Source organism: Giraffa tippelskirchi, chromosome 1 (assembly GCF_054371585.1).
Source record: "Giraffa tippelskirchi isolate mGirTip1 chromosome 1, T2T-mGirTip1v1.2.pri, whole genome shotgun sequence".
In the NCBI taxonomy this organism is placed as follows: Eukaryota; Metazoa; Chordata; class Mammalia; order Artiodactyla; family Giraffidae; genus Giraffa; species Giraffa tippelskirchi.
Window position 1 is genome coordinate 53,507,881 of NC_137275.1, and position 24,222 is coordinate 53,532,102.

The 24,222-nt window shown below is 34.6% G+C and overlaps 1 protein-coding gene across 17 annotated transcripts in view; it reads left to right on the top strand.

Moving 5' to 3' along the window:
* PDS5A (PDS5 cohesin associated factor A) overlaps window positions 1–24,222 on the top strand; it is a 135,339-nt gene that overhangs the window by 103,045 nt on the left and 8,072 nt on the right. For 16 of the 17 annotated variants that reach the window (XM_081592180.1, XM_081592246.1, XM_081592191.1 and 13 more), the window contains 11 exons: window positions 64–132; window positions 1,242–1,378; window positions 4,553–4,676; window positions 5,002–5,206; window positions 6,030–6,144; window positions 10,529–10,661; window positions 11,224–11,343; window positions 14,420–14,482; window positions 15,245–15,390; window positions 16,434–16,542; window positions 20,899–21,251. In XM_081592180.1, the coding sequence (XP_081448306.1) occupies window positions 64–132; window positions 1,242–1,378; window positions 4,553–4,676; window positions 5,002–5,206; window positions 6,030–6,144; window positions 10,529–10,661; window positions 11,224–11,343; window positions 14,420–14,482; window positions 15,245–15,390; window positions 16,434–16,542; window positions 20,899–21,251 (1,574 nt within the window). Of the gene's footprint in view, window positions 1–63; window positions 133–1,241; window positions 1,379–4,552; window positions 4,677–5,001; window positions 5,207–6,029; window positions 6,145–10,528; window positions 10,662–11,223; window positions 11,344–14,419; window positions 14,483–15,244; window positions 15,391–16,433; window positions 16,543–20,898; window positions 21,256–24,222 lie in introns of those variants that run through there. The other variant, XM_081592212.1, reaches the window with a different exon arrangement.

Below are 24,222 nucleotides of genomic sequence, written 5' to 3' on the forward strand. Positions count from 1 at the left end.
AAACCTTAATGAGCAAAATTTAAAATTTTTTCCTAAAAGTTAAATTTATTCAATTATCTGTAGTCAACAGGTGAGAAAAATGGAAAATTATGGTCTCCAGATGAAGAGGTTTCCCCTGAAGTACTAGCAAAGGTAAAATTGAGCAGAACTTGATGACTGTTATGCTGAAATAATGAACGTTTATAGATATCCTTAAAAAAAAAAAAAAACTAACACTTAAAAAGCATTTTAAATAATGTGCTTTATTTTTAAACCAAAAGTTGTGTGTTTTTCAAATTGAAGTTGTTGTTAAAGTTAGTTACATATAGATATATGTCAGCATGTTTAGTAGATCTTCCTGCCTTGCTGAAATGATATCAGTGAGGCTGTTTTACATAAAGATTGTAGACTATTGATGTCAGAAGCACCTCAGGTCTAGCCTCATTACCACTTTTTATCTACAGGCATATGAATATTGGCAAAAACAGATGACTGTCATCATATTGGTAACTTTTGATAGATGTAAATTATCCTTCAGTAAAGCTAATTTTTAAAGTGGTAGTCTTGGGATTTAAAACAGGACTTCTTTATCATCTTATTTGATAGTCTCTCTCACCTTGAATAGCTTCATAGGCATCATTTATTCCATCAGTTCCTTTTTCCAGGTTGTCGATAAATAAACGTAGTAAATGATGTCTACATCCTTGAGCTAGTTCTTGCATACATTTCATAACAGTCTTGAGTATAAGGCTCCAAGCAATTATGACTACAAATAATTACAAAATCTCCTGGGTTTTTTGATCAAAATAGTTCTTCAGTACTACAAGAGATATTAAAGTCTATCTAGTTATTTTTAACCACTACAATCTGTGTAGTTTAGTTATTTTTTAAAAATATATCAGTATTTTTAAGTGATTTGAAAAACAAGTGTCCAGGTGTGAAAAGTCTGATCAGAAGCCAGAGTCTGGGCAATCTATCTATCATAGTAACGTGTCTTCAGTTGCCTTACTTATTAGAAATAAGAATACCACCCTCATAGAGTTGTTTGGGAGATTAAATAAAATAATACATGTACAAATCTGGGGAAAGCACCTGGCATAAACAGAATAAGTATTAGTTCTCATTATTATTATCCTACAGACTTGTTTAATAAAACATGTCTGTTGGCAGTTAAGTAATCTCACTAATCTAATTAACATAAATCTTCCCTTTAAGTGGAATTTTAAGTTGCTTTCTTTTTTTAGCATGTTAATATTTTATAGGTACAGGCAATTAAACTTCTGGTAAGATGGCTGTTGGGTATGAAAAACAACCAGTCTAAATCTGCCAATTCAACTCTTCGGTTATTATCAGCAATGTTGGTTAGTGAGGGTGACCTGACAGAGCAGAAGAGGATCAGGTGAGATTTTTCTTCCTTTCCAATTTTTTTAGCTTCAAGATGCCGGTAGAGCTTAAATAAGAATTATTTACTTAATATTAGCTGTTATAATTGCACTATATGTTTCGTGTTTAAATTATGTACTTACTTTGGGTTTATATCTCAATAATGGTGTATTTTCATTTCTAAAGACTGACCTTTTACCAGTAAATTTGTAGTCATAATCATTATAGCAGTGTTACAGTTAGCTTCAACATTTGGATCAATTAAACAAATATTTGTTGAATATTTGCCAAACACTATGAAAAGCATTGCAGTAAAAATGATAAAATTCAGTTCCTACCTTTAAGCAACTTACCCTGTAAGTATAGTGAACAAGTGTAGTGTTTTGGTGCCATGAAAGGTATAAAAATTTCAGTGTAGATTCAAAGAAGAAAGAGTTGCAGCCTCTTGGTGGTTTGCAGAAGACTATACAAGATTCTGCAAATGCAAAAGAAAAAAAAATTGTTTCCATTTCTACACGTGTTCAGTCTTCAAATCTGTGAAATCACCATTTCTTCTTTCTGTACCTTTTTAAGATGAAAATAAAAGTTAAATTTTTCATTTACTGGTTTTTATGTGAAATAACTGAAAAATTCTACTTGTGATACAGTCTTTAAAATTTGTGTTAGAGGATAGACTTAACTATTCATTTATGCTTTCACTATTTATTGAACACTATCATGCCAGGTACTGCCAAACCTTTTAAGGTTACAATAATTTTTCCCTCTAAGGAATATGCTTTCTGTTGGAGAAGATAGGAAATGCACAATTACATTCAGTAGAGCTGCTGAATGCTTTGATAAACTGGAGAAAACAATCAAAAATTATTTTTATCATAAGCCAAGAGTAGCTTTGCATGAACAGATTGAAGAGTAGGGACAGCAAGTTTTAAATTTGGGGAAACCATGTACAGTGTGTAGCAAAGGCTTAATAATGAGCTCCTACAAATCAGTGATAAATAGGCAGGGTCCCCAATAAAGATGAAGATTATATATTGCCAGTTTATCTTTAAAAAAATGTTTGACATCACTAAATACAATAAATACAATTTTAACTTAAGTGGAACCTCTTGTCTATCAAATCATCAAAAAGAAATTTTTTAAGCAATCATTACTCTCTGGGATCAGGGAAAACGTTTTCCCTCATTACTCCTGTGAATATAAATGGGCATAGTCTTGGCAGGACAGTTTGGCGTTTTGTTTCTGAGTCCTTAAAAATATTAATATTATTCTTTGGCTTTATTTTTATGTTCATGAAATTAAAAGAATCATATAAAAATATACATACTAACATGTTCTTTCCAGTGTTTTTTTTCATTGCAAAAGATAGGAAAATGGTCAATTGTGGAACATGCATATTATGAAATATTAGGCAGATCTTAATTAAACATTATGTATCCCATAGTTTAGCTTGGACTCTGGAATCAGAAACTTACTCAACTCCTTGCTCCATTTACCAGTTGGGTAAACTTGCATAAGTCAATTTTCCAAGCCTCAGTTTCCCCATCTTCCAGAGTAATGTACCCAGATAGTAGCATTAGTAATTTTTTTAAAATTCTTGAATCATTTGCCTCAGAAACCATTTGAGAGTCCTTCATTGTTACCAGTGCTCACTTTGATGGTCATGTGGTCCAAGAGTGCCATGTTTTCTCCTCTTACATGGTAAATAATAGTCCCTTATGGATTTAGGGCAGCTTTCCACATTTTTTGAAGTCTTTAAAATATCAAAACTATGTTATGTTCCATTTAGCAGTTGAAGTAAGAAGATTGTCCTTTCACCACATCAGTGTCACATTTTACTATTTAGGTTAAAGTTGACTGGGTGGGAAGTGGGGGTTCCTGGGCCTTCTAGATTCCTTTGGAAAACTTCCTGTTGGAATGGAAAATCTGCCTCAGAGACTAGTACCTGAGAGACACTGGCTCTCACCTCCATGTTCTTTCCTTTTAGATATTTGTTTGATGCCTCCTCTTTTAGGGTACAAATCACTTCCTAATTCATAGCCCCTCCATTTCATCAGACATGTCTAGGCTTAAGATTGATTTCTGTTATGTCTGTGTAAAATGTGTGTGTGTGCTTAGTCGCTCAGTCATGTCCGACTCTTTGCAACACCATGAACTGTAGCCCACCAGGCTCCTCTGTCCATGGGCATTCTCCAGGCAAGAATACTGGAGTGGGTTGCCATGCCCTCCTCCAGGGGATCTTCCCAACACACAGATCAAACTCAGGTCTCCTACACTGCAGGCGGATTTTTCACCATCTTAGCCACCAGGGAATCCCCTGTGTAAAATACATGTATGCATTTAAAAATTGTGGGAAATAGATTTTAAATGATAAGTGAATTTTAATTTCTCAGTGTTTAGTATCAAGTTTTCTTTGATACATGTGAATGCCTCTTAAAATGAGAAAAACAGTTCCTAATGTAAATGGTTCTTGCTAGTGTTGCAGTTGGTGCTGTTGTAAATGAAAGCAGAGTTCCTTACTTATAGTAGAGGATCTAAGCTAAAATGTAACTAAAAATGAAGGCAGCAATGTAATGGAATGAATGAAATTTTGCCATTTGATACAACATGAATGGACCTAGCGAGTATTATGCTTAGTGAAATAAGTTAAAGATAATATTGTATGTTATCACTTATATGTGGAATCTAAAAAATAAAACTAGTGAATATAAGAAAGAGACCCACAGATACAGAAAACAAACTAGTGGTTATCACTGGGGAGATGGGAGTGGGGAGGAGCAAGGTAGAGGATTAAAAGGTACAAACTACTACATCTAAAATAAGCTGCAAGGACATATTGTGCAACATAGAAAATATAGCCAAGATTTTATAACTGTAAGTGGAGTATAATCTATGAAAATTCTGATATGTTGTACATCTGAAATTAATATAATATATCAGCTATACCTGAAAAAATAAGTAAATTAAAATGTCTTAATGAAGGCAGATAAATGTAGTATCAGATAGTCACAATGCTTTGAGCCTTCTTCCCTCTGTTGAGTTCAAGGACTCAAAGGATCTTTCCCATATTTGTACATTATGTCAATTTAAGTATAAATTATGCCAAAGACCTTAGCAGTCATAAAGGGATCAAAGCGTTTTATGAATGATAATGGTTATAGGAAATGTTTATTTCTTTCTTGTTTGTTTATAGTAAATCTGATATGTCTCGCTTGCGATTAGCTGCTGGTAGTGCCATAATGAAGCTTGCTCAGGAACCTTGTTACCATGAAATTATAACCCCAGAACAATTTCAGCTCTGTGCACTTGTTATTAATGTAAGTAACAGTCTTATTTTGTCATCTACTTGGCCTTCAACGTTAAATTTATTAATACAGATTATATACTTAATACAAATTAAGGATCCATTTACTTATGCACAAAAGGGATTGCTATTATTACTATTCTAACCAGTTATCTCCCCACAATTATTATTTACTTCCTTAGTATAATTACATCTTTTTTAAAATGAACACATTAAAAATGCTGAAAGTGTTCTTTTGTAAATGTTTGCTAGTTTTTAAAAAACTAAATAGGGGTTTTTGTTAATGATTTTAAAAGTACTAATATTTTTAAGTAGTTTTTGGTTTTGTGCTGCTGTAGGACGAGTGCTATCAAGTAAGGCAGATATTTGCTCAGAAGCTACACAAGGCACTTGTGAAGTTACTGCTCCCATTGGAGTATATGGCCATCTTTGCCTTGTGTGCCAAAGATCCTGTGAAGGAGAGAAGAGCACATGCACGACAGTGTTTACTAAAAAATATCAGTATACGCAGGGAGTACATTAAACAGAACCCCATGGCTACTGGTAAGTAACTTTCAAAATGCTCAGTGTGCAAATATATCTTATTGATGTATCCATTTGTGTAGGGTTTTATTTCTTGTATTTCTATTGTATTGGGTTGGCCAAAAAGTTCATTCAAGTTTTTCCATAAGATGGCCAAGCCAACAGTTTATAACACTGGGACTTTTCTAGAATGTTGCTGTTGCAGTTAAGATGTAAGAAAAATCTAAGATTTTGGTTTCTGAGTCCTGTTTATTGCATAAAAGGAAGAACTGCATTTTATCTTATAGGATAGCAGCGTGGCTTGATTTGAACACATTGCTCTGATGTTGGAGAGTAAAGTCCCTAGCTTTGCCAGGGACTCAGTCTTAAATTGGAGAAGGCAATGGCACCCCACTCCAGTACTCTTGCCTGGAAAATCCCATGGACGGAGGAGCCTGGTAGGCTATAGTCCATGGGGTCGCTAAGAGTCGGACACGACTGAGCGATTTCACTTTAACTTTTCCCTTTCATGCACTGGAGAAGGAAATGGCAACCCACTCCAGTATTCTTGCCTGGAGAATCCTAGGGACGGCGGAGCCTGGTGGGCTGCTGTCTATAGGGTCGCACAGAGTCGGACACGACTGAAGCGACTTAGCAGCAGCAGCAGCAGTCTTAAATTATCCTTTGTCTTTAGTAGCCTTCAAAATTGAAAAAAGTATTTCAGTATTATCCAGATGATATGTTGCCTCTAATTTAGAAATAACTGAGGGGAAAATGTTAACTGAAGTGGTTAGAACATTAAATTAGGGGGAGATTTTTATAAAAGCTATTATTACTATTGTTAATAATAATGTTTTCCCTCTAGAGAAACTATTATCACTGTTGCCTGAGTATGTAGTTCCATATATGATTCACCTGCTAGCTCATGATCCAGATTTTACAAGATCACAAGATGTTGATCAGCTTCGTGATATTAAAGAGTAAGTCATGTTGGTTTTTAAAGAATTTTTTAAAATATTTTTACTTTTTAAAAAAGGCTAAATTTTTTTTGTTATTGTCCCCATTAGAATAAAAATTTTTTATGGTTTTCTTGTATTGTAAATTGAAAGTTTCATCTTACAAAATTGTTTCTGTCTAATAAGTTCTATTTGGTTGTTTTGTTTGTTTGCTGTTGTTTGCAGTTAGCTTTAGCTGAGTCTTTGAAATAGATTGACTTGGGTTTTATGTTATTTTTATTGTTTGTATTAAAATGGGTTTCAGTTACGTCAGTTTGATCATTTAGAAAACCCTGTGAAAGCCATGTAGGGAAAATTTCTCTCTGTAAAACTACACTTTCAACCTCAAAAGATGCCTCAAAAGTATGCACACACATAAAAGATACTCTGTGGCAGGACTATGGTAGTACAAAATTAGATATGTTACACTAGTCACAGAGAGATTTGTCTCTGGTGGAAAGACAGGCAAGTAAACAATTGCAAAATACTTTTTATGTAAAATAGAACTTTGTATATTGATGCATGATGAGTAAACAAGTACAAGGTGGACTAGAATTATCTACAAATGACTTCCAAGAAACTTTAAAGCGGTATTTACTTTGCCATCGCTATGGTTTTGCTTTGTACCTTCAAATTGGTTCCTTCAGCTTGTATTTAAAATACTGTGAAAAAAAAAAATAAAATAAATAAAATACTGTGATTTTTTATATGGGACATGACGCCTTTTAGTTCTAATCTTATTTGAGGTTGTTGTTGTCGTTCAGTCGCTAAGTCGTGTGGTAATCAACATTTATTTCTGCCTCCTGTAGCTCTTTCAGGAGACATAGGTTCTAGTCCCAGCTATGTGAGTAAAAGCTTTACTTCTCTGAGCTTCTCTGCTTTAGTTGCCTTATCCATAAAATACAAGATATGAAATAGGTAATTCCTCAAATGTCTTCTGGTTCTGATTTCAGTTTATTTTATAAATATATTTTATTTGCAATTTTTTTTAATAACTTTTATTTTGGGATTTCCCAGAAAGCACTTTGATAAAGCGAAAAAGTAATGTATATGTTTGCCTAAAACACAAGGTCTGTGTTAAGGAAACTTTGAGCCCTGTTTCAGTTGCAAGGCCATCATGTGGAAAAAGGTTAGACTTAAGAGAGGCAGTAATGATGTGGGAAGAGCACTGAAGTCATTCGAGTTAGAACTGAAATCACTGGCACATACTTTTTGATTCTACCTAGTATGCAATGCGTTTGAATATCTTTAAACATTTCAAGTTACTGTGTAGTTTGAAGTGTTAACTTTTCTTTTTCTAGTTAAGGTGTACAGTTTCTTTAAGTATACAATTAGATTATTCATTAAGACTTTTTTTTTAATATAGGATGTTATCAGATATAAATTTCCCTTTCAGCACTACCAGTGCTGAATCCTATAAGTATGGTATATTGTGTTTTTATTTGTCTTAAGGTATTTCTTCTTGTGATTTCTTCTTTGACCCATTGATTGTTTTAAGAGTGTGGTTTGGGAATTCCCTGGCCATCTAGTGGTCAGGACTCCATGCTTTTATTGCAAAGGGCCCAGGTTCAGTCCCTGGTCAGGCAACCAAGATCTTACAGGCTACGTGGCTAAAAAAAAAAAAAAGTGAGAGAGTGTGGTTTAATTTCCATATATGTGTGAGTTTTCCAGTTTTCCCTGTTTTCCTTCTGTTACTGACTTTTAGTTTCATGCTGTTCTGGTCAGAAAAGATACATTTTAAGACTTGTGGCTTGCTGTCCAGGCCTGTTACGACTTATGGTCTATCCTAGAGAATATTCGAAGTTCACCTGAGGAAAATGTGTGTTCTGCTATTGTTAGTTGGAGTATTCCATCTATGTCTGATATATCTGATTGGTTTATAGTGTTGTTCAAGTTCTCTTTTTCTCTTTGGTCTCCTCTTTGTTTTTTCTATCCATTATTGAAAATAAGGTATTGAAATCTCTTACTGTGGAACATGTATTTCTCCCTTTACTTCTGTCAATTTTTGCTTCATAGGTTTTGGGACTCTGTTGTTAGGTTTGTATTTATAATAGTCATATCCTCTTCAATACAGTCCTTCTGGGTCTTTTGCAATCCAGTTTGTCTAATTATAAAATAGCCACCAGCTCTCTTTCGGTTACTGTTTGTATGAAATGTATTTTTTCCCCATCCTTTAATTTTCAATTACTTTGTGTTTTTGTATCTGAAATGAGAGTCTCTTGTAGATAAGATATATATGGATCTTTCTTCTCCCTTAATCTACTCTGCTTCTCTGCTTTTTAACTGGGAGATTTAATCTATTTTAATTTAAAGTAATTACTGATAAGGAAGAAGTTACTTCTGCCATATAACTATTAGTTTTCTCTGTGTCTTATATATTTTTTGTTATTTAATTGCTCCATTGCTGCCTCTCGTTTTTGTATTTACAGTTGAACTTTACAGTATGAACAGGTTTGAACTGTGCAGGTTCACTTACATGCAGATTTTTTTCAATAGTAAATACTATAGTGCTTCAAGATCCACAGCTGGTGGACCCACAGATACAGACAAACTTCATATACAGAGGAACCAATTATACAGTGGGCCAAAACTGAGTTAAATGCAAATTACTGTGTGAAGGGTCAGCACCCCTAACTCCTGTGTTATTCAAGGGTCAGCTATAGTTGTTTTTTGTAGGGAACTTTTTTTATTCTTTTGGATATATTTTTTAGTTATTTTCTTAATAATTACTCTTAACATATTAAAGTTGTAACAGTCTATTTTGAATAATAGCAACTTAGTTTCACTAGTGTATAGATACTCTGCTCTTGTGAAATGTGAAATTGCTCAGTTGTGTCTGACTCTGCAACCCCGTGGACTGTAGCATGCCAGGCTCCTCCATCCATGGGATTTTCCAGACAAGAGTACTGGAGTGAGTTGCCACTTCCTTCTTTGCTCTTATACATCTCTATTTCATTCCCTTTATATTGTAATTGATACAAATTATATTTTTGTATATTGTTTCCTTTCACATATATGTGATTTTTTTATGCATTTGGTTTATTTATTTATTTTTGGCTGTGCTGGTCTTGGTTGCTGGCAGGCTTTTCTCTTGTTGTAGAGAGCGGAGTCTACTCTCTAGTTGCAGTGCTCAGGTTTCTTACGGTGGTGGCTTCTCTTTTGCAGAGCACAGGCTCTGAGGCACATGGGCTTCAGTAGTCGCAGCACATGGGCTCAATAGTTGGGGTTCCTGGGCTCTGGCACACAGACTTAACAATTGGGGTACAAGGATTTAGTTGCTCTGCAGCATATAGGATCTTCCTGGGTCAGGAATTGAACCCTCGTCTCCTGCACTGACAGGCAGATTCTTTACCATTGAGCCACCAGGGAATTCCCTGTATTTGCTTTTTAAATCATATATTTAAAAAGGAGTTACAAATCAGAAGCTCAGTAATGCTGGCCTTATATTTTAGTTATGTTACATTTATTACCAGTGTTTTTTTATTTCTTATGGTTTCAAGTTACTGTTTAGTGTTCTTTCATTTCAGCCTGAAGGACTGTTTAGTATTTATTGTAAGACAGGTCTACAGGTCTACTAAAAGCAAACTCTATTAACCTAATGCTAAATTTTCCTTTACAGTAGTCTCTTAAAGCATGTATATATACTATAGGCAAAGAAGTACACACAGATTATCTTCAAGTGATTTTTTTTCTCCTCTTGATGGAGCAAAACAGTAAAAAATCATCATGGGAACTTAATAATAGATTTTGATTCTAGATTTGGCAATGTAAATTCCTCAGATGATTCTAATCTTCATCCCAATTTGGGATTCACTTTTACTTAAAAATGCAGGTGTCGCCAGACACTTTATGTATTAAATGACTATAAAATAACAAGTGGAAAACAGAAAAATGATTTGAAATGTGACTATTTAGCTGAATTACTGGTTATATGCACGCCAGTTTCATAACACATGAAATTCAGAGTTATGTCACAGTAAGAATTACATACGAGCCCTAGATCATAGGATAAATAGTTTACAAATGGTCAAAATGGCAAGACTATGCTGTATGCTGGTTTGCTCATCATTGCTGGATATTAATATACACTATATCATCTAAATGTTTATTAAATACTTATAGAATGACTCTTCATGTGTATGGCTCATGAAACTGTCAGGCTTTCTCATATTAAGCTATATGTTCATGTTTGTTATTTGTGATATTATATTCTATTTTAATTAAATATTATTAACAGGATATTTCTATTAATCATTAGCGTTTTACTCTTTTTATACTCAAACAACAGAACTTCTCAGTAAACTATTTAATCCACTCAGCAAAAGAACCTGCAATTAGTCTCTTTACTAAGTGAATATCTTTCATTTAGGTGCCTCTGGTTCATGCTTGAAGTTTTAATGACAAAGAATGAAAATAATAGCCATGCCTTTATGAAAAAGATGGCAGAGAACATCAAGCTAACAAAAGATGCCCAATCTCCAGATGAATCCAAGACAAATGAAGTAAGATATATATTAGACCAGTGACTATTAAGAAATTACAAGGAAAAAGCAATATGACCGTTGTCCCACTTGTTTTTCCTATTGTATAATAAATAGATTACAGAATGCTTATAAAAATAGATATTATAGTTTATAAATATATGTACTTTTTCTTTGATTACATTGAATTCTACTTTTTGAAGAATGTTTATTACTCTGAAAAAGATATTAAAATACCTACAGAGCGTGGGGATAAGAACTAGTGAAATTTAGAACTATGCTGTCAAGAACTAGTAAGTAAGTGTTACATACCAGTAGGTATTTTTCTTGTATATTGCCTTTAGTTTAGTTTGTTGTTTTTAATGCATACTTGGCATTCATGTTAAAGTAAAATGAAGGGGACTTTTTGTCCTTGTTACTAGGAGGCTATATCAGAAGAAGTGCCAGAGACAACATGCAGAATGTTCAAGGAATAAACAGTAGTCCCATATTACGGTGTTGATTCCATGTTACATATTGGGTAGAATTGGTGCCTGTGCTTACTTTGCACTCCTGAAAGTTATGTGATTTGTTTCCTCCCTAGAAACTTTATACAGTGTGTGATGTGGCCCTGTGCGTGATAAATAGTAAAAGTGCTTTGTGCAATGCAGAGTCACCAAAGGATCCAGTCCTGCCAGTGAAATTTTTTACACAACCTGAAAAGGTAACTTTCTTCTCTTCATTTTTCTACCATACTGAACTTATTTAAATTTGTTACTGTCATCCTGGTGGCAAATACTAGACTGTCTTGACTACAAAGTAAAAAAAAAACAAAACCTCTGTGAGTTTATCAAGAAAGGGGAGACTGTCTTCCAAAGCCTGAAAAATATCATTCTCACCTTACAGAGTAGAGAATACAAATCAAGCTTGGTGGTGGTGTTCCTATGTGAGCTATCCTTCTGGATATTTCTAATATGTAAGAGGAATTTTCGAATTTCTTAAATTGTTTTCATCTCATCCTATTAAAACACTGTTAGTATTTTTTCAGATAGGGAATAAACAAAATGTTTGGTAGAGTGTAAATTATATACATCTATATATGAAATAAAGTGTTAGTATGAATGGAATTGGTCTTGGCAATTGACAGACCTGGATTTGAAGTTAATGGACTTCCCCAGTGGCTCAGCAGTAAAGGATCTGCCTGCGATGCAGGATTTGATGCTTGGGTCAGGAAGATCCCCTGCAGGAGGAAATGGCAATCCACTCCAGTATTCTTGCTGGGAAAATCCCATGGACAGAGGAGCATGGTAGGCTACAGTCCGTGGGGTCACAGAGAGTCAGACACAGCTGAACCACTGAACACGCACCCAAGTTAACTCTTCTAAGCTTCAATTTCTTCATCTTTAAAATGCAGATGATGATAATACCTGTGAACTATTACTAATAGGCCTAGGTCTATAAGAGTTAGTCAAAAGGAAGCGTTGATTAGTGGCACCGTTAATAATGGGGCTTCCCAGGTGGCTCAGTGGTGAAGAAACCACCTGCCAATGCAGGAGACTTGGGTTCGATCCCTGAGTTGGGAAGACCTCCTAGAGAAGGAAATAGCAACCCAGTCCAATATTCTTGCCTGGGAAATCTCGGACAGAGAAGCCTAGTGGGCAGTCCATGGGGCTGCAAAAGAGTAGGACCTGACTTAGGGACTGAACAATAATTATAACATTATTAATAATACATAGTACATTTATTCTGCTATCAACAAATGAAGTTTTCCATGTAAGTAAATTTTTCAGCCAACTAATAGCTCTTTAAATTTTTCCAGCTAATTTGGATTTTAAGACTTTTATTTTTAAACATTGCATTTTATTTATTATCCACTTTAAGGAGATATTTTGAAGTTTTAGCTTTCCTGTCATTTGTTTAAAAAAAATCAATATTTTTAATGGAAAAAATATGGCATTTAAAAATTTCAACAAAAATTTGTATCCAATTTGCTTTAATGATCTACTACTCAGAATTTATGCCTGGTTTTAATAGGAATAATAAAGATTGCAAAGTTACTTGCCTTCTAATTGAATTTATTGGTCTTTGTAAATACTCCTACAGGAGCTCTTGAGTTTAAATTTACTTTAGTGCTGACCCAGGGGTATTATGACTAGAATAGTACCTGTATAGAATTTACATACAGTAGTAGTCCTGTCATCAAGAATTTAAATTGCTGTTTGTTACTATATCTTATTCTAATTGATTTTTCTTTTGATATGAAACTTAGAATGTTTTTAGCCTTCATAATAATAATTTAGTTTTCCGTTTTCAATGAGCATCTTTCCTCATTTCCTTTTCTAATGTACTGCTTTCAATATGGTGTATATTAAGTTCAAACACAAGAAAATTAGGGACATTAAAATTGTGAGCCTAGTGATATTATAGTATATCAATGTTAACATTTATTTTGGCTGCGTAAAAGCCTTTGTGAGGAAGAAAAGAAAGATACAGGCTTGCCTAGAGTGCATATCAAAAGTGTGATTTCTTCATAGGCACGTTTAAGCCCTTTTGTTCTTTTCTATGACACTAGTGAAGGTCAACTTAATAAAAGAAAAAATAATTTTTAAGGTGATTACTTAGAAATGATGAACATCCACATGATAATAGATCGTTTTGCTTCTGTGACTTACTGTGGTTTACTCGTGCTATTCCCAGGGTAATTAACAGAGAGAGGCACCACATGATCAGATTGAACTCTTTAAGTTTTATATAGATATAACTTTTAAGAAAGTATCATCAGTGTCCGCGTTTGGTTTAAATTCATTTATTAACTAGTTAATATCACTGCTGCCCAAGAACATTATGATTGACTTTATTAGATTTTGATGGTGTATTTACCTTTATGATTTGCACAGTCTACTAATGGTTCTAAGAAACAAAATATTTTTAATTAAAGTAAAAGTTTTTTTTGTTTCAGTAAGGATAATTTTCTTGAGGGTTCCCTGGTGGCTCAGTGGTAAAGAATCCACAGCCAATGCAGGAGAAAGGAGTTTGATCCCTGGACTGGGAAGATCCCCTGGAGAAGGAAATGGCAATCCACTCCAGTATTTTTGCCTGGGAAGTCCTATATACAGAGGAGCCTGGGTGAGCTACCGTCCATGGATTTGCAAAAGAGTCAGACACAACTAGAGATCCTATATGGGGTTCTTTTAGTGAGTATTAAGTGCCTGATATATACATAGTACCATTTTGGGTGCTTTGGGAGCACAGAAGTAAATTTCCTGGTTGTGCAGTGGTTAAAGAGTCTGCACATCCGTTGCAGGGGGCCTGTGTTCAACCCCTGGTGGGAAAGATCCCACATGTGTGACACAGCCAAAAAAAGAAGTAAATTTTATAATAGAGTGTAGATGAACACAGTTCACTGAGTAAACTGGAGACTGTAATAGAAGTATGTTTTATTTTAAATGTAATTTAAGGGAATTCCTTGGCGATCCAGTGGTTAGGATTCCATACTTTCACTGCCAATATCCTGGATTAAGTCCCTGGTCAGGGAACTAAGATCCCACAAGCCATGTGGCACGGCCAAAAACAAAAAGTGATTTGCGTGATTTATCTCTAAATTTGACTAAGTCTTGTGTGTCACTTGATTTAATTTTAAAACTAAACTTATAATATGGTTCATGAAATATGCTTTGATGATTTGATAGGTTTTGTAGCATAAATGAACCTGTTACTGTAAGGCAATGCCTGAAAAGTCTTTTATGAACAATAAAAATATGCATGTTCACTTTTGTTTTTGTTTTTGTTTTTTTTGATAGGACTTCTGTAATGACAAGAGTTATATTTCAGAAGAGACAAGAGTACTTCTGTTAACAGGAAAGGTATTATATACTAGATAATTGGGGGATCTTAACTCCTGTGCATATTACTACTAACCTTTAAACGTCCCTCAGATTTTATAGTTCCTTGATTGTTAGACGGCATACTGTGGATTGTAGCATCTAAAGCATTTGTTCTCTTGGACTTTTTTCTGCCATGAACCATTTTTGAGTTAAAACCATGTGTCCTCATCAGTATGGATAGGGTTCAAGTTATTTAGAATTCACAAAGCAAATTTCCCTGAAAAATGATATAATAAATTTAGATGTGTAAGAAAAAGAAAAGAAATAATTTTAAGGTATTAATAAGTTAGTTTATATCCTATAAAGGTAATGTGACATCTAAAAGAGCAAAAGGAAAAAGGAAATTTAATATTTGATAAAGTATCTAAACTGTTAAAACTATATACACTCAGTAGTTTTTATCTGTAAGCCTTTTTTACTATGTCTTACTCATCATGTGTTTCACTGTGTTTTAGGGGCACTTTTTATTTTAATTGAACAATAAAGAATAATTAAATATTGCATAGTTTTTTTCTGTATAGTTATTTTTAAAAGAAGTAATACTTCTGACTTCAAATTATGTTCAGACACAGTATTATAGAATTATCATTTCTAATAAATTTAGGATTTAACTTTCCAACAACAACTGTTTTAACAACAATTCCTGGGCTTAAGCAAAACAATAATCCCTTACATGTGTATAAATTTATATGTATTCCTTTTAGTAAGGTATAAAATAACATGCATATATGTAATTTCTAGCCAAAACCTGCTGGAGTACTAGGTGCTGTAAACAAGCCTTTGTCAGCAACGGGAAGGAAACCATATGTTAGAAGCACTGGAGCTGAGACCGGAAGCAATATTAATGTAAATTCAGAGCTGAACCCTTCCACTGGAAATCGACCAAGGCAATTTCTTTTTCTTCAGTTGTTTTTGTTACAATCATTCACTACTTGATTCATCTTTCAGTTCCTTTTCTTAAAGCATATCACAAAAATGGACTTTAGGAAACATCTTACTAAAACAGTACTGAATTTTAGTATAATTAATGATGGTGATTGAGTTTGTACTACACATTGGGAAACCATTTAGCATTCTAAATGTATAGAAAAGTTAAATAAAAAAAAAGAATTTGTAGTACAGTAAAACTAATTTACTTGGAAGTGTGTGTGTATATGTGCAAATTTAACACTTAGGAAAACTGAAAATATAACTCTAAACAAATTTATTTATTGCTTTTTAACTCAGGAGATATAGTATAGCATGAATAAAGATAACATTCTTAATAACATTTTCCACTTATTATTAAAGATTACACGTTTAACATGTCAGGTGTTTACTGTCTTACCTACTGCATAAAAATTTCCACCTGACCCTACTCTAACGAACACTGAATAATGAAGCTTTTAAAGATTTTATTCTGATTCATGATATTTTAAGAATAAATTCAACCGTAGTGTTTTAAACACATTTTTAGCAGTAGAATCCAAAGATATAAAAATATTAACGTGGGACATCTGTGATTTACATGGATGGTGGGCTTCAAACACCTCTCCTGTGGCCTTTTCTAGCAGCCCCCTCTCTTACAGAGCTAATTAAGAACACAGACTGAAGAAAATGATAGTCTTAATCTTCTGTACTTTTGCTTGGTTTTAGCGTTTTCCACCCCCAACAGATAGGCTTATAGAATAATTATGTTGTTTGTTTCTTGACAATTAATCTATCAGGTGATTTTAGGCAGTCATTTCTTTCTTACATTAGTAAGGTTAAATGGAAATCAATAACTTGGTGTAATAGGGCAATAGGCTGTGGCCACAGATGAGAGTCTTGCTAACTTGCCCAGCCTTCTAAGCCAGTCTAAGCCTCCTGTTTTCTTATTGGTATAGTGAGAGAGTAAACTTTGTATTCATGTGGTCAAATAAAGAAGCTTTGGTTTGTTTCTCTTCAACAGGGAACAGAGTTCAGAGGCAGCAGAAACTGGTGTTAGTGAAAATGAGGAGAACCCTGTAAGAATTATTTCTGTAACACCAGTAAAGAATATTGACCCAGTAAAGAATAAGGTAAATTTTTAAATTGAATGAGTTTCTCCCATGGAGATTCTTACTACAATTTCATGATAGGAGTGAAAAACCCACGGTCAGTACATTAATGTATATTACATACTATACATGTATGTATACTTATACTTTGCTTTCTCTCTCCAGAAATGATTCTATGTTCACTTTCTTCATTTAACCCAAGTTTATGTGGTCACCATAATGGTATCCTTCTACCACACTACTTTTCCCAATACCTTGAAAGAATATAGGAACCTGAGGGGTTTTGAGATCTTGTTTTTAATACTTCATTGACCCCTGCCAGAGATCAACACTTCTCGTTTGTTTAAGTTAAACTTATGAGCTAGCTTTAATGTATGAGTTTTTATTTATTTAACAGATGCATTCTTTCTTTGATGGTGGATCTTTTATCTGTAGTTACCAATATTCTTAATTTTTTGGCAGGATAGAAAGGAATGTAACATTGGTAGGAAGATAACTTTCCTCAGTTGGAATAGTATAAGAATACTAATTTTTTTTCCCATAGAATCATATTCTTGACATACTTTTTTTTACACACCATATATTTATGGTATTTATAAGATGTTTTAGGAATTACCCTCAGGTACATAAAATATAGGACTATACAGTCATTTCACAGTAGCTGAACTTTTCCTATCGAAACTCGTTGTCTGAACTCAAACTGAACAGATAGGGGTTCATATTTTTTTTATGTATTTATTTATTTGGCTACATTGAGTCTTAGTTGAGGCATGCAAGCTTAGTCACCCTGTGGTATGTTGGATCTTAGTTCCCTGACTAGGGATTGAACCTGCATCCCTTGCAGTGGAAGGTGGATTTTTAACCAGTGGACCACCAGGGAAGTCCTGATAAGGTTCATTTTTTGGTCTCTCACTGTCCATACTCGTGCTCTTTGCTAGCTGAACTTCACTATGTCAGTAGATTCAGAGAACCTCTCAAAGGTCTTAAAATTCAGAAACCAATAGATTTAGATATTGTGGTATCTTTTTATGGAATTAAATGTTCAACATAAACATGCTTAGATTCAGAAATGCATATTGTTACAGATACTTAAACATGCTTGTAATGTGTATTAAGAGGTAGTACAGGGATGCAAATGTTTACCTAGTACAAACAGCTATCTATAACCTTCCAACCTCTGTGGTAAAATTGTATAAAAGATAAATTGGATATTTAAATTCTAATTTTTGAGGGGCCAAAATGTGACTTTGATTGACCTGTAATATTACATTGTTTTGTTCCAAACCCTGTTCTAACTTTTTCATACTTCCAAAGAATGTTTTAACAATTCAGCGTTGCCTAAAGAGACAGGTCGTATTTTGGCAAAAGCCTGATAGCTTCCCTGTCAGATCTCCCATAAGTTGATATGATCATTTCTTTCCAGGATCTGGTCCTCAGTCTTGCAGGCTCAAAACACTGTGTTGCTAGTATTTTAAAAGAAGATAAGATCTAAGGGAGTGTTTCTTGCTAACCAGTTTCTCAAAGAGATTGATGCCTAAACCAGTTAATTAGTTATATAAATAAAAACTATCCAACAAACTGGATATGCATGTTTACAGATCAGAATATTTTCTATTATTCACTCTGTGAGAGAAATCAAATTGTAATATGAAGAATGAATAAGGGAGGTGGTTAAAAGAAGAAACTAACATTCCATGGATCAAGGCAAGCAGTACTGCCAGTGTTGCCCTTTAGAGTCTTTTTCTTTATGCCTGTAGCTGACTGTAGGCATGACTATGCCTTCATGCCTCTTCATTTGGTTTTTGCATGAGTTTGTTATACATATGCACATATACATAATGTTCATAAATATGTAAATATCATGTACATGACTTTTAATACAGTCTTTTTTTCCCCTATTAAACAACCTTATCTTGTGTGTTCAATTTTTTCTCTCCAGAGTTGTCATTTTCTTACATGTATACACGTAAATCCTTTCCCCCTTCTTTGTCAGTGCAAACAATGTTGCATTAAACTTACTGGTGATTTTTTTTCTAGGGGCTGAGTTTTAGTAGTGGGATTTCTGGGTCAAGTAGTAAAATACTAGAGATTTTAGATATTTCCATATTGTTTTCTCAGAAAGTTAGAACACCTGACATTTCTACTAAGCGGGTACTTTTTTCTCTACATATCCACCATCAGCAGGTTTTATAGTTCTTTTGAATCTTTTTCCGTTTAAAGTATCAAAACTAATGCCCCACTATTGTTTTAATTTATATTTCTCTGACAATCAGTATTTTTGTTGACCATGTGGATGTACTCTTATGTGAATTGCTTGTTCGTATTTGCCCACTTTTAAATTATCTCTATTCTTTTTTTTTTTTTCTGGCCATGCTGCACAGTTTGTGGGAAATTCCCTAACTAGAGATTAAACCCAGGCCACCAGGGAACTCAGTAACTCAACTTCTGATGCTGTAGTAGTTATACCTTCTTGTTAACACTCTTGCTCCCTTCTGATCTAGTCACCAAATGTAGCACCCAATGTGATCTTTTTAAAATATAATTTGGATTATGTTTGCCCTCTATTTAAAGTCCATCAGTGACTTTTATTATGGACAGAGGACCCTGGTGGGCTACAGTCCATGGGGTCACAAAAGAGTCGGACACAACTTAGCAGCTATACAACAACTTTTATTAGCACTTAAAATCAGATTTCTTAAAGGTCCCATAAAGCATTCATGATCTGGCCCATGCTTGCTTCTCGTGTCTTATACCAGTCTCACATCACTTCAGTTTCCTTAAATCTTCCAAGCTCTTTCCTTCTTTGGGTGCTTCATGCTGCCTCTTGCATCTGTCTAGAACACTTTACTTTTCACATGGTAAGGCTTGCTCTGATACTGTTTAATATTCCCCAGAATAATCAAGTTGATGTTTCCTTTGATTTTTTTTTTTTGTTTCCTGAATGCCCCATTCTTTAATCTCTTTAACACTTAGGGTAATCTGTACTTAAATGTTTGTTTACTCTTTTAAAAAGGTTAATTATCTATTATGCTCATCTGTTTGAGGACCAGAACAGTATCAGTTTTGTTCCCCAATGTATGCATAGTAGCCACTACACATAATAGACACTGAGTTGAGTGAATGGTTTCTACTTCAGGTTTAACCACACTTAGTCATCTTTATTGGCCTTTTTATTTTGCCCAGGAATCACCATCTTTCACCAGGTGACTTTGCATATCTCTGCTCTAATCCATTGTATACTGTTTTAACAGTTTACCCTGTGTGGACCACCTTACTGTTTTTCCTTCATGTATTATCTGTTCTCTTAAGATAAAGTTTACTTTAATGTTTTAATCCTCAACATGAAACACTGATATTTGGATTTTCTAACTTAAGATACTACTTTCATGAGTTTTCATTTAAGTAAATTATCTTGAAACATGAAAGATTTATATGTGTTTCCCGGTCATTCTGAAAACATTTTGAGGGGAAATGAAAATTAATTAACTTTTGAAAAGATACAGTCTTAATTTTTTAGATGATGATAGTGGTCCTTTGTTTCCCTTGAATCAATTCAAATTATTACAGTTGATTCCTAAATTTCATTTGTATAAAGGTCTCTTTCATCCTGAAAACTATTATTCCTCCTAATGTCCATTATGTCTGTTGCACTAAAATGGAATTTTATTAGCTTAAACATTTTAGATGACAATATGTATGCCAAACTAGAAAGAGGCAAAAAAGAGAATGTTCAGAAAAAAATAGGTTAATGACCGATACAATAAGAAGAGACAAAAGTTTGAATGAATAAGTGAAGTGAGATTTTAAAGAACTTCTGTCACAGAACTATGAAGATTATTATAGTTAGATGCATCATAGAGAAAGAAAATAACATTGAATTATGAAAACATCCTCCCTGATTTTAAAAAGTGGTAACATTAAGAACATACTAGCAATAAAAAGTGGAGACGGACATGGCAACCCACTCCAGTACTCTTGCCTGGAAAATCCCATGGACGAAGGAGCTTGGTATGCTGCAGTCCATGGGTCGCACAGAGTCGGACACGACTGAAGCGACTAAGCAGCAGCAGCAGCAGCAATAAAAAGGACGTTTTTATTTAAAACGAGTGTGAAAGAACAGCTGAGTAGGTTTTCTCTTATATAACTGCCTGTGCCATTTAATACATATTTACTGAGTGTATTATATATGCCACGCACTATGGTTAGGTATCATGTTCAGTCCTTACCCTTAAGGAATTTACATTCCTTGTGGGATGTAAGCAGTGAGTTAGAAACCCTGGAATCCCAACTCCTAAAATACTTGCAGAATGCTTCTTCTAGTCAGATCAGTGATATTTAAGGAATTTCTGTTCATAAAATTGTTTTCTGCTCTTCTAGGAGATTAACTCTGATCAGTCTGCCCAGGGCAACATCAGCAGTGACCGAGGAAAGAAAAGGACAGTAACAGCAGCTGGTGCAGAGAATATCCAACAAAAATCAGATGAGAAAGCAGATGAATCAGGACCACCTGCCCCTTCAAAACCCAGGAGAGGACGTCGACCCAAATCTGAATCTCAGGGCAATGCAACCAAAAATGATGATATAAATAAACCTCTTAGTAAGGGAAGAAAGAGAGCTGCAGTCAGTCAGGAGAGCCCTGGAGGTCTGGAAGCAGGTAATGCCAAAGCACCCAAACTGCAAGATACAGCCAAAAAGGCAGCACCGACAGAGAGACAGATTGACTTGCAAAGGTAACGTACTCCATTCTTTCTGAACTTTGAGTTTAGACATTTTGTTTTATTCCTAGTTGCCAATCACACCCAAATACCTAGCCATTTGGGAGTGAAAACTGCCCCCTGATTTTCCTGAGTAAGTTATGATGGCATTTGTTTTTATCTCATAACCTTCAGGACAACGATTTGAAGAGAGATCTCCTAAATTAGGATATGGTATTTTGGTATGTCTATTTATTAGCAAGGATATTATTATTTTGGTCTTTTTCACATAGTTGCATTGGGTTTACTAAATATAAAGGGCTACTTTTTTGATACAAAAGTCCCAGAATGGAATAAATAGATGTCATGACACATGAACAAGTATATCTTGCTCATTAATTCTACTTGTTATAGTAAACTTTAATATAAGTCAACAACTTGCTTCTCTCCCCTACCCTTCCCAGTAAGAATAAACTCACAACTGCTCGTCTTTGATCATGTTTGGGTTGCGTTTTAAATTAGCATTTATGAAATTCTGAAGTTTGGGGTTATTAAATTTGTTATATTTTAAATGTCTCTAAGTACCTTTTTCAGCATCTAATGGCAGCTGATCCAGGCCCAAATCTGACTAAGTAATGTGTGTTTCTTCTACTTAGTCACTTCCAGTTTTATGGACTAAAAGTAGAATGCCAATATTGGGGGAAAATTTTATTATTTTCTCCTCAAACCTGGACCTTTGACCTGGAACAACATACTTAACCTTGGCCTCCTTGTTTTCCTCAGTAAGACAATATGATAATACCTTCCTCAAAGGGTTGTTCCAAGAATTAAATGGATCATTAAATAGAAAGCACTTAATAAAATGCCTTGTGTAGAATAAATGCTTAGTGATTAACCATTGTTTTGAATTCTAGTTGCTTTACCCCTTAATATATTTTTAGTTATGCAAAAACTGAAGAAATTTCATTGGATGAGATAGCCAGAATTCTCTAAAGGGTTTCTAGAATTCTGGCCATTCCTCACCCACATAAAATACTACTGATATCACACCCGGGCCACCTGAGCCACCTGATCTTATCTGTCATGAGCTGTCCTTTTGCCATCTAACCAAAATATCCAGGCACTTACTTGAACCCTGAAAATATTTTCAGTAGCAACCAACCTTGTCTCTGAAATTGAGCATTGTAAAACCCATTTCTCTGCTTTTAGTTACACCATATGCCCCCAAAGCATTGAACAGACCCAACAAAAATGGCTTACATGCCAGAAACTGCTGTTGATTTACAATGGCTTTGGGCCTTCTGAAAAATCTTAAAATATCTCTTTTAAGAGTGAAAAGGAAAAAAAGAGTGAAAAGATACCTTAGAAGTCTTAAATATGCCAGTTTGTAGGTCGGTTGGGCAATGTGTTAGATGCAATACAAAATTCTTTGATGATAGGTGTTCGTGATAGTACTTCAGTACCATAGTACCATAGTACTTCAGTAGAATAGATACAGTGCACATATCTTAGAAACTTCTGATTGATTTATTGACTATTAATGCATGGCTAACAAAACATGGAAGGACATTTCTGAAACTTTCTCCCAAGCTTCCTTTTGTCTTTTCCATTCTTTCCTGAATCTAATATACAACTCTGGCCTTAAATTCTAGCATTATGACTTTTGTTTGGAAACCTAATTACTCCAGAAACTCTGTATTACTCACGATATCCTCTTACATAGAAATAAACACATTATAGGCACATGAGTATTGCTCTTTACACTTCTCATTTGTTCTTCTAACAAATACAGACGGATTGGACTGCAGCATTGTGCTGGGTGTTGGCGATATATAAATATCCAAAATAGATTCTTGCCCTCAAAGAATATACTTCCTCAGCTTATTAATTCCAGAAGAGAGCAGAAAAACTTGCACTTTAGGTCTGTTGACTGATAAAATAAAAACATAAGAATTATTTTTATTACTACATAAAGCAGTGAAATTCTGACTCATGCTACAATATGGATGAACCTTAAGGACATTCATTATGCTAAGTGAAATAAGCCAGACCCAAAAGGACAAATAGTGTATGATTCCACTTACATGAGATACTAGAGTAGTCAAATTAAATTCATAGAGACAGAATGAGGTGGTTGCCAGGGGGTGGTGGTGGGGGTGACTAGGCATTACTGTTCAATAGGTACAGAGTTTCAGTTTGGGAGGATGAAAATATTCTATTACAATATTAATCCTAATATTCTTTATTAGGTTATGCAAAAGTAATTGTGGTTTTGCGTTTTGAACTCTGCTCTTTGATATTCATATACACTCTTAAATGTATTTATGTTTTACATCATTTTAATGTGCATTTCTTGCTTTATTTTGTTTTGCTAATGACATTACATTTATTTTAGACTATAGAAATGATGTTAGGCAGAAACCAGATTCAAACAATTTTAAGTTCAAAATGGGTCGTAAAGCAGCGGAGACAACTCACAAAGTCAACAACGCACTTGGCCCAGGAAGTGCTAACGAACGTACAGTGCAACAGTGGTTCAAGAAGTTTTGCAAAGGAGACGACAGCCTTGAAGATGAGGAGCGCAGTGGCAGGGCGTCAGAAGTTGACAATGACCAGTTGAAAGCAGTCATCGTAGCTGATCCTCTTACAGCTACATAAGAAATTGCAGAAGAACTCGCCATCAACCATTCTACGGTTATTTGGCATTTGAAGCAAGTTGGAAAGGAAAAGGCTCGATAAGTGGGTGGCTCATGCACTTTTGACTGTAAATCAAAAGTAGTCGTCGTTTTGAAATGTCATCTTCTCTTACTCTGTGCAATAACAAGGAACCATTTCTCAGGTAATTGTGACAGGCGACAAAAAGTGGATTTTATATGACAACTGGCGACAACCAGCTCAATGGTTGGACCAAGAAGAAGCTCCAAAAGCACTTCCCAAAGCCAGACTTGCACCAAAAAAAGGTCATGGTCACTGTCTGGTGGTCTGCCGCTGTATTCAGCTTTCTAAA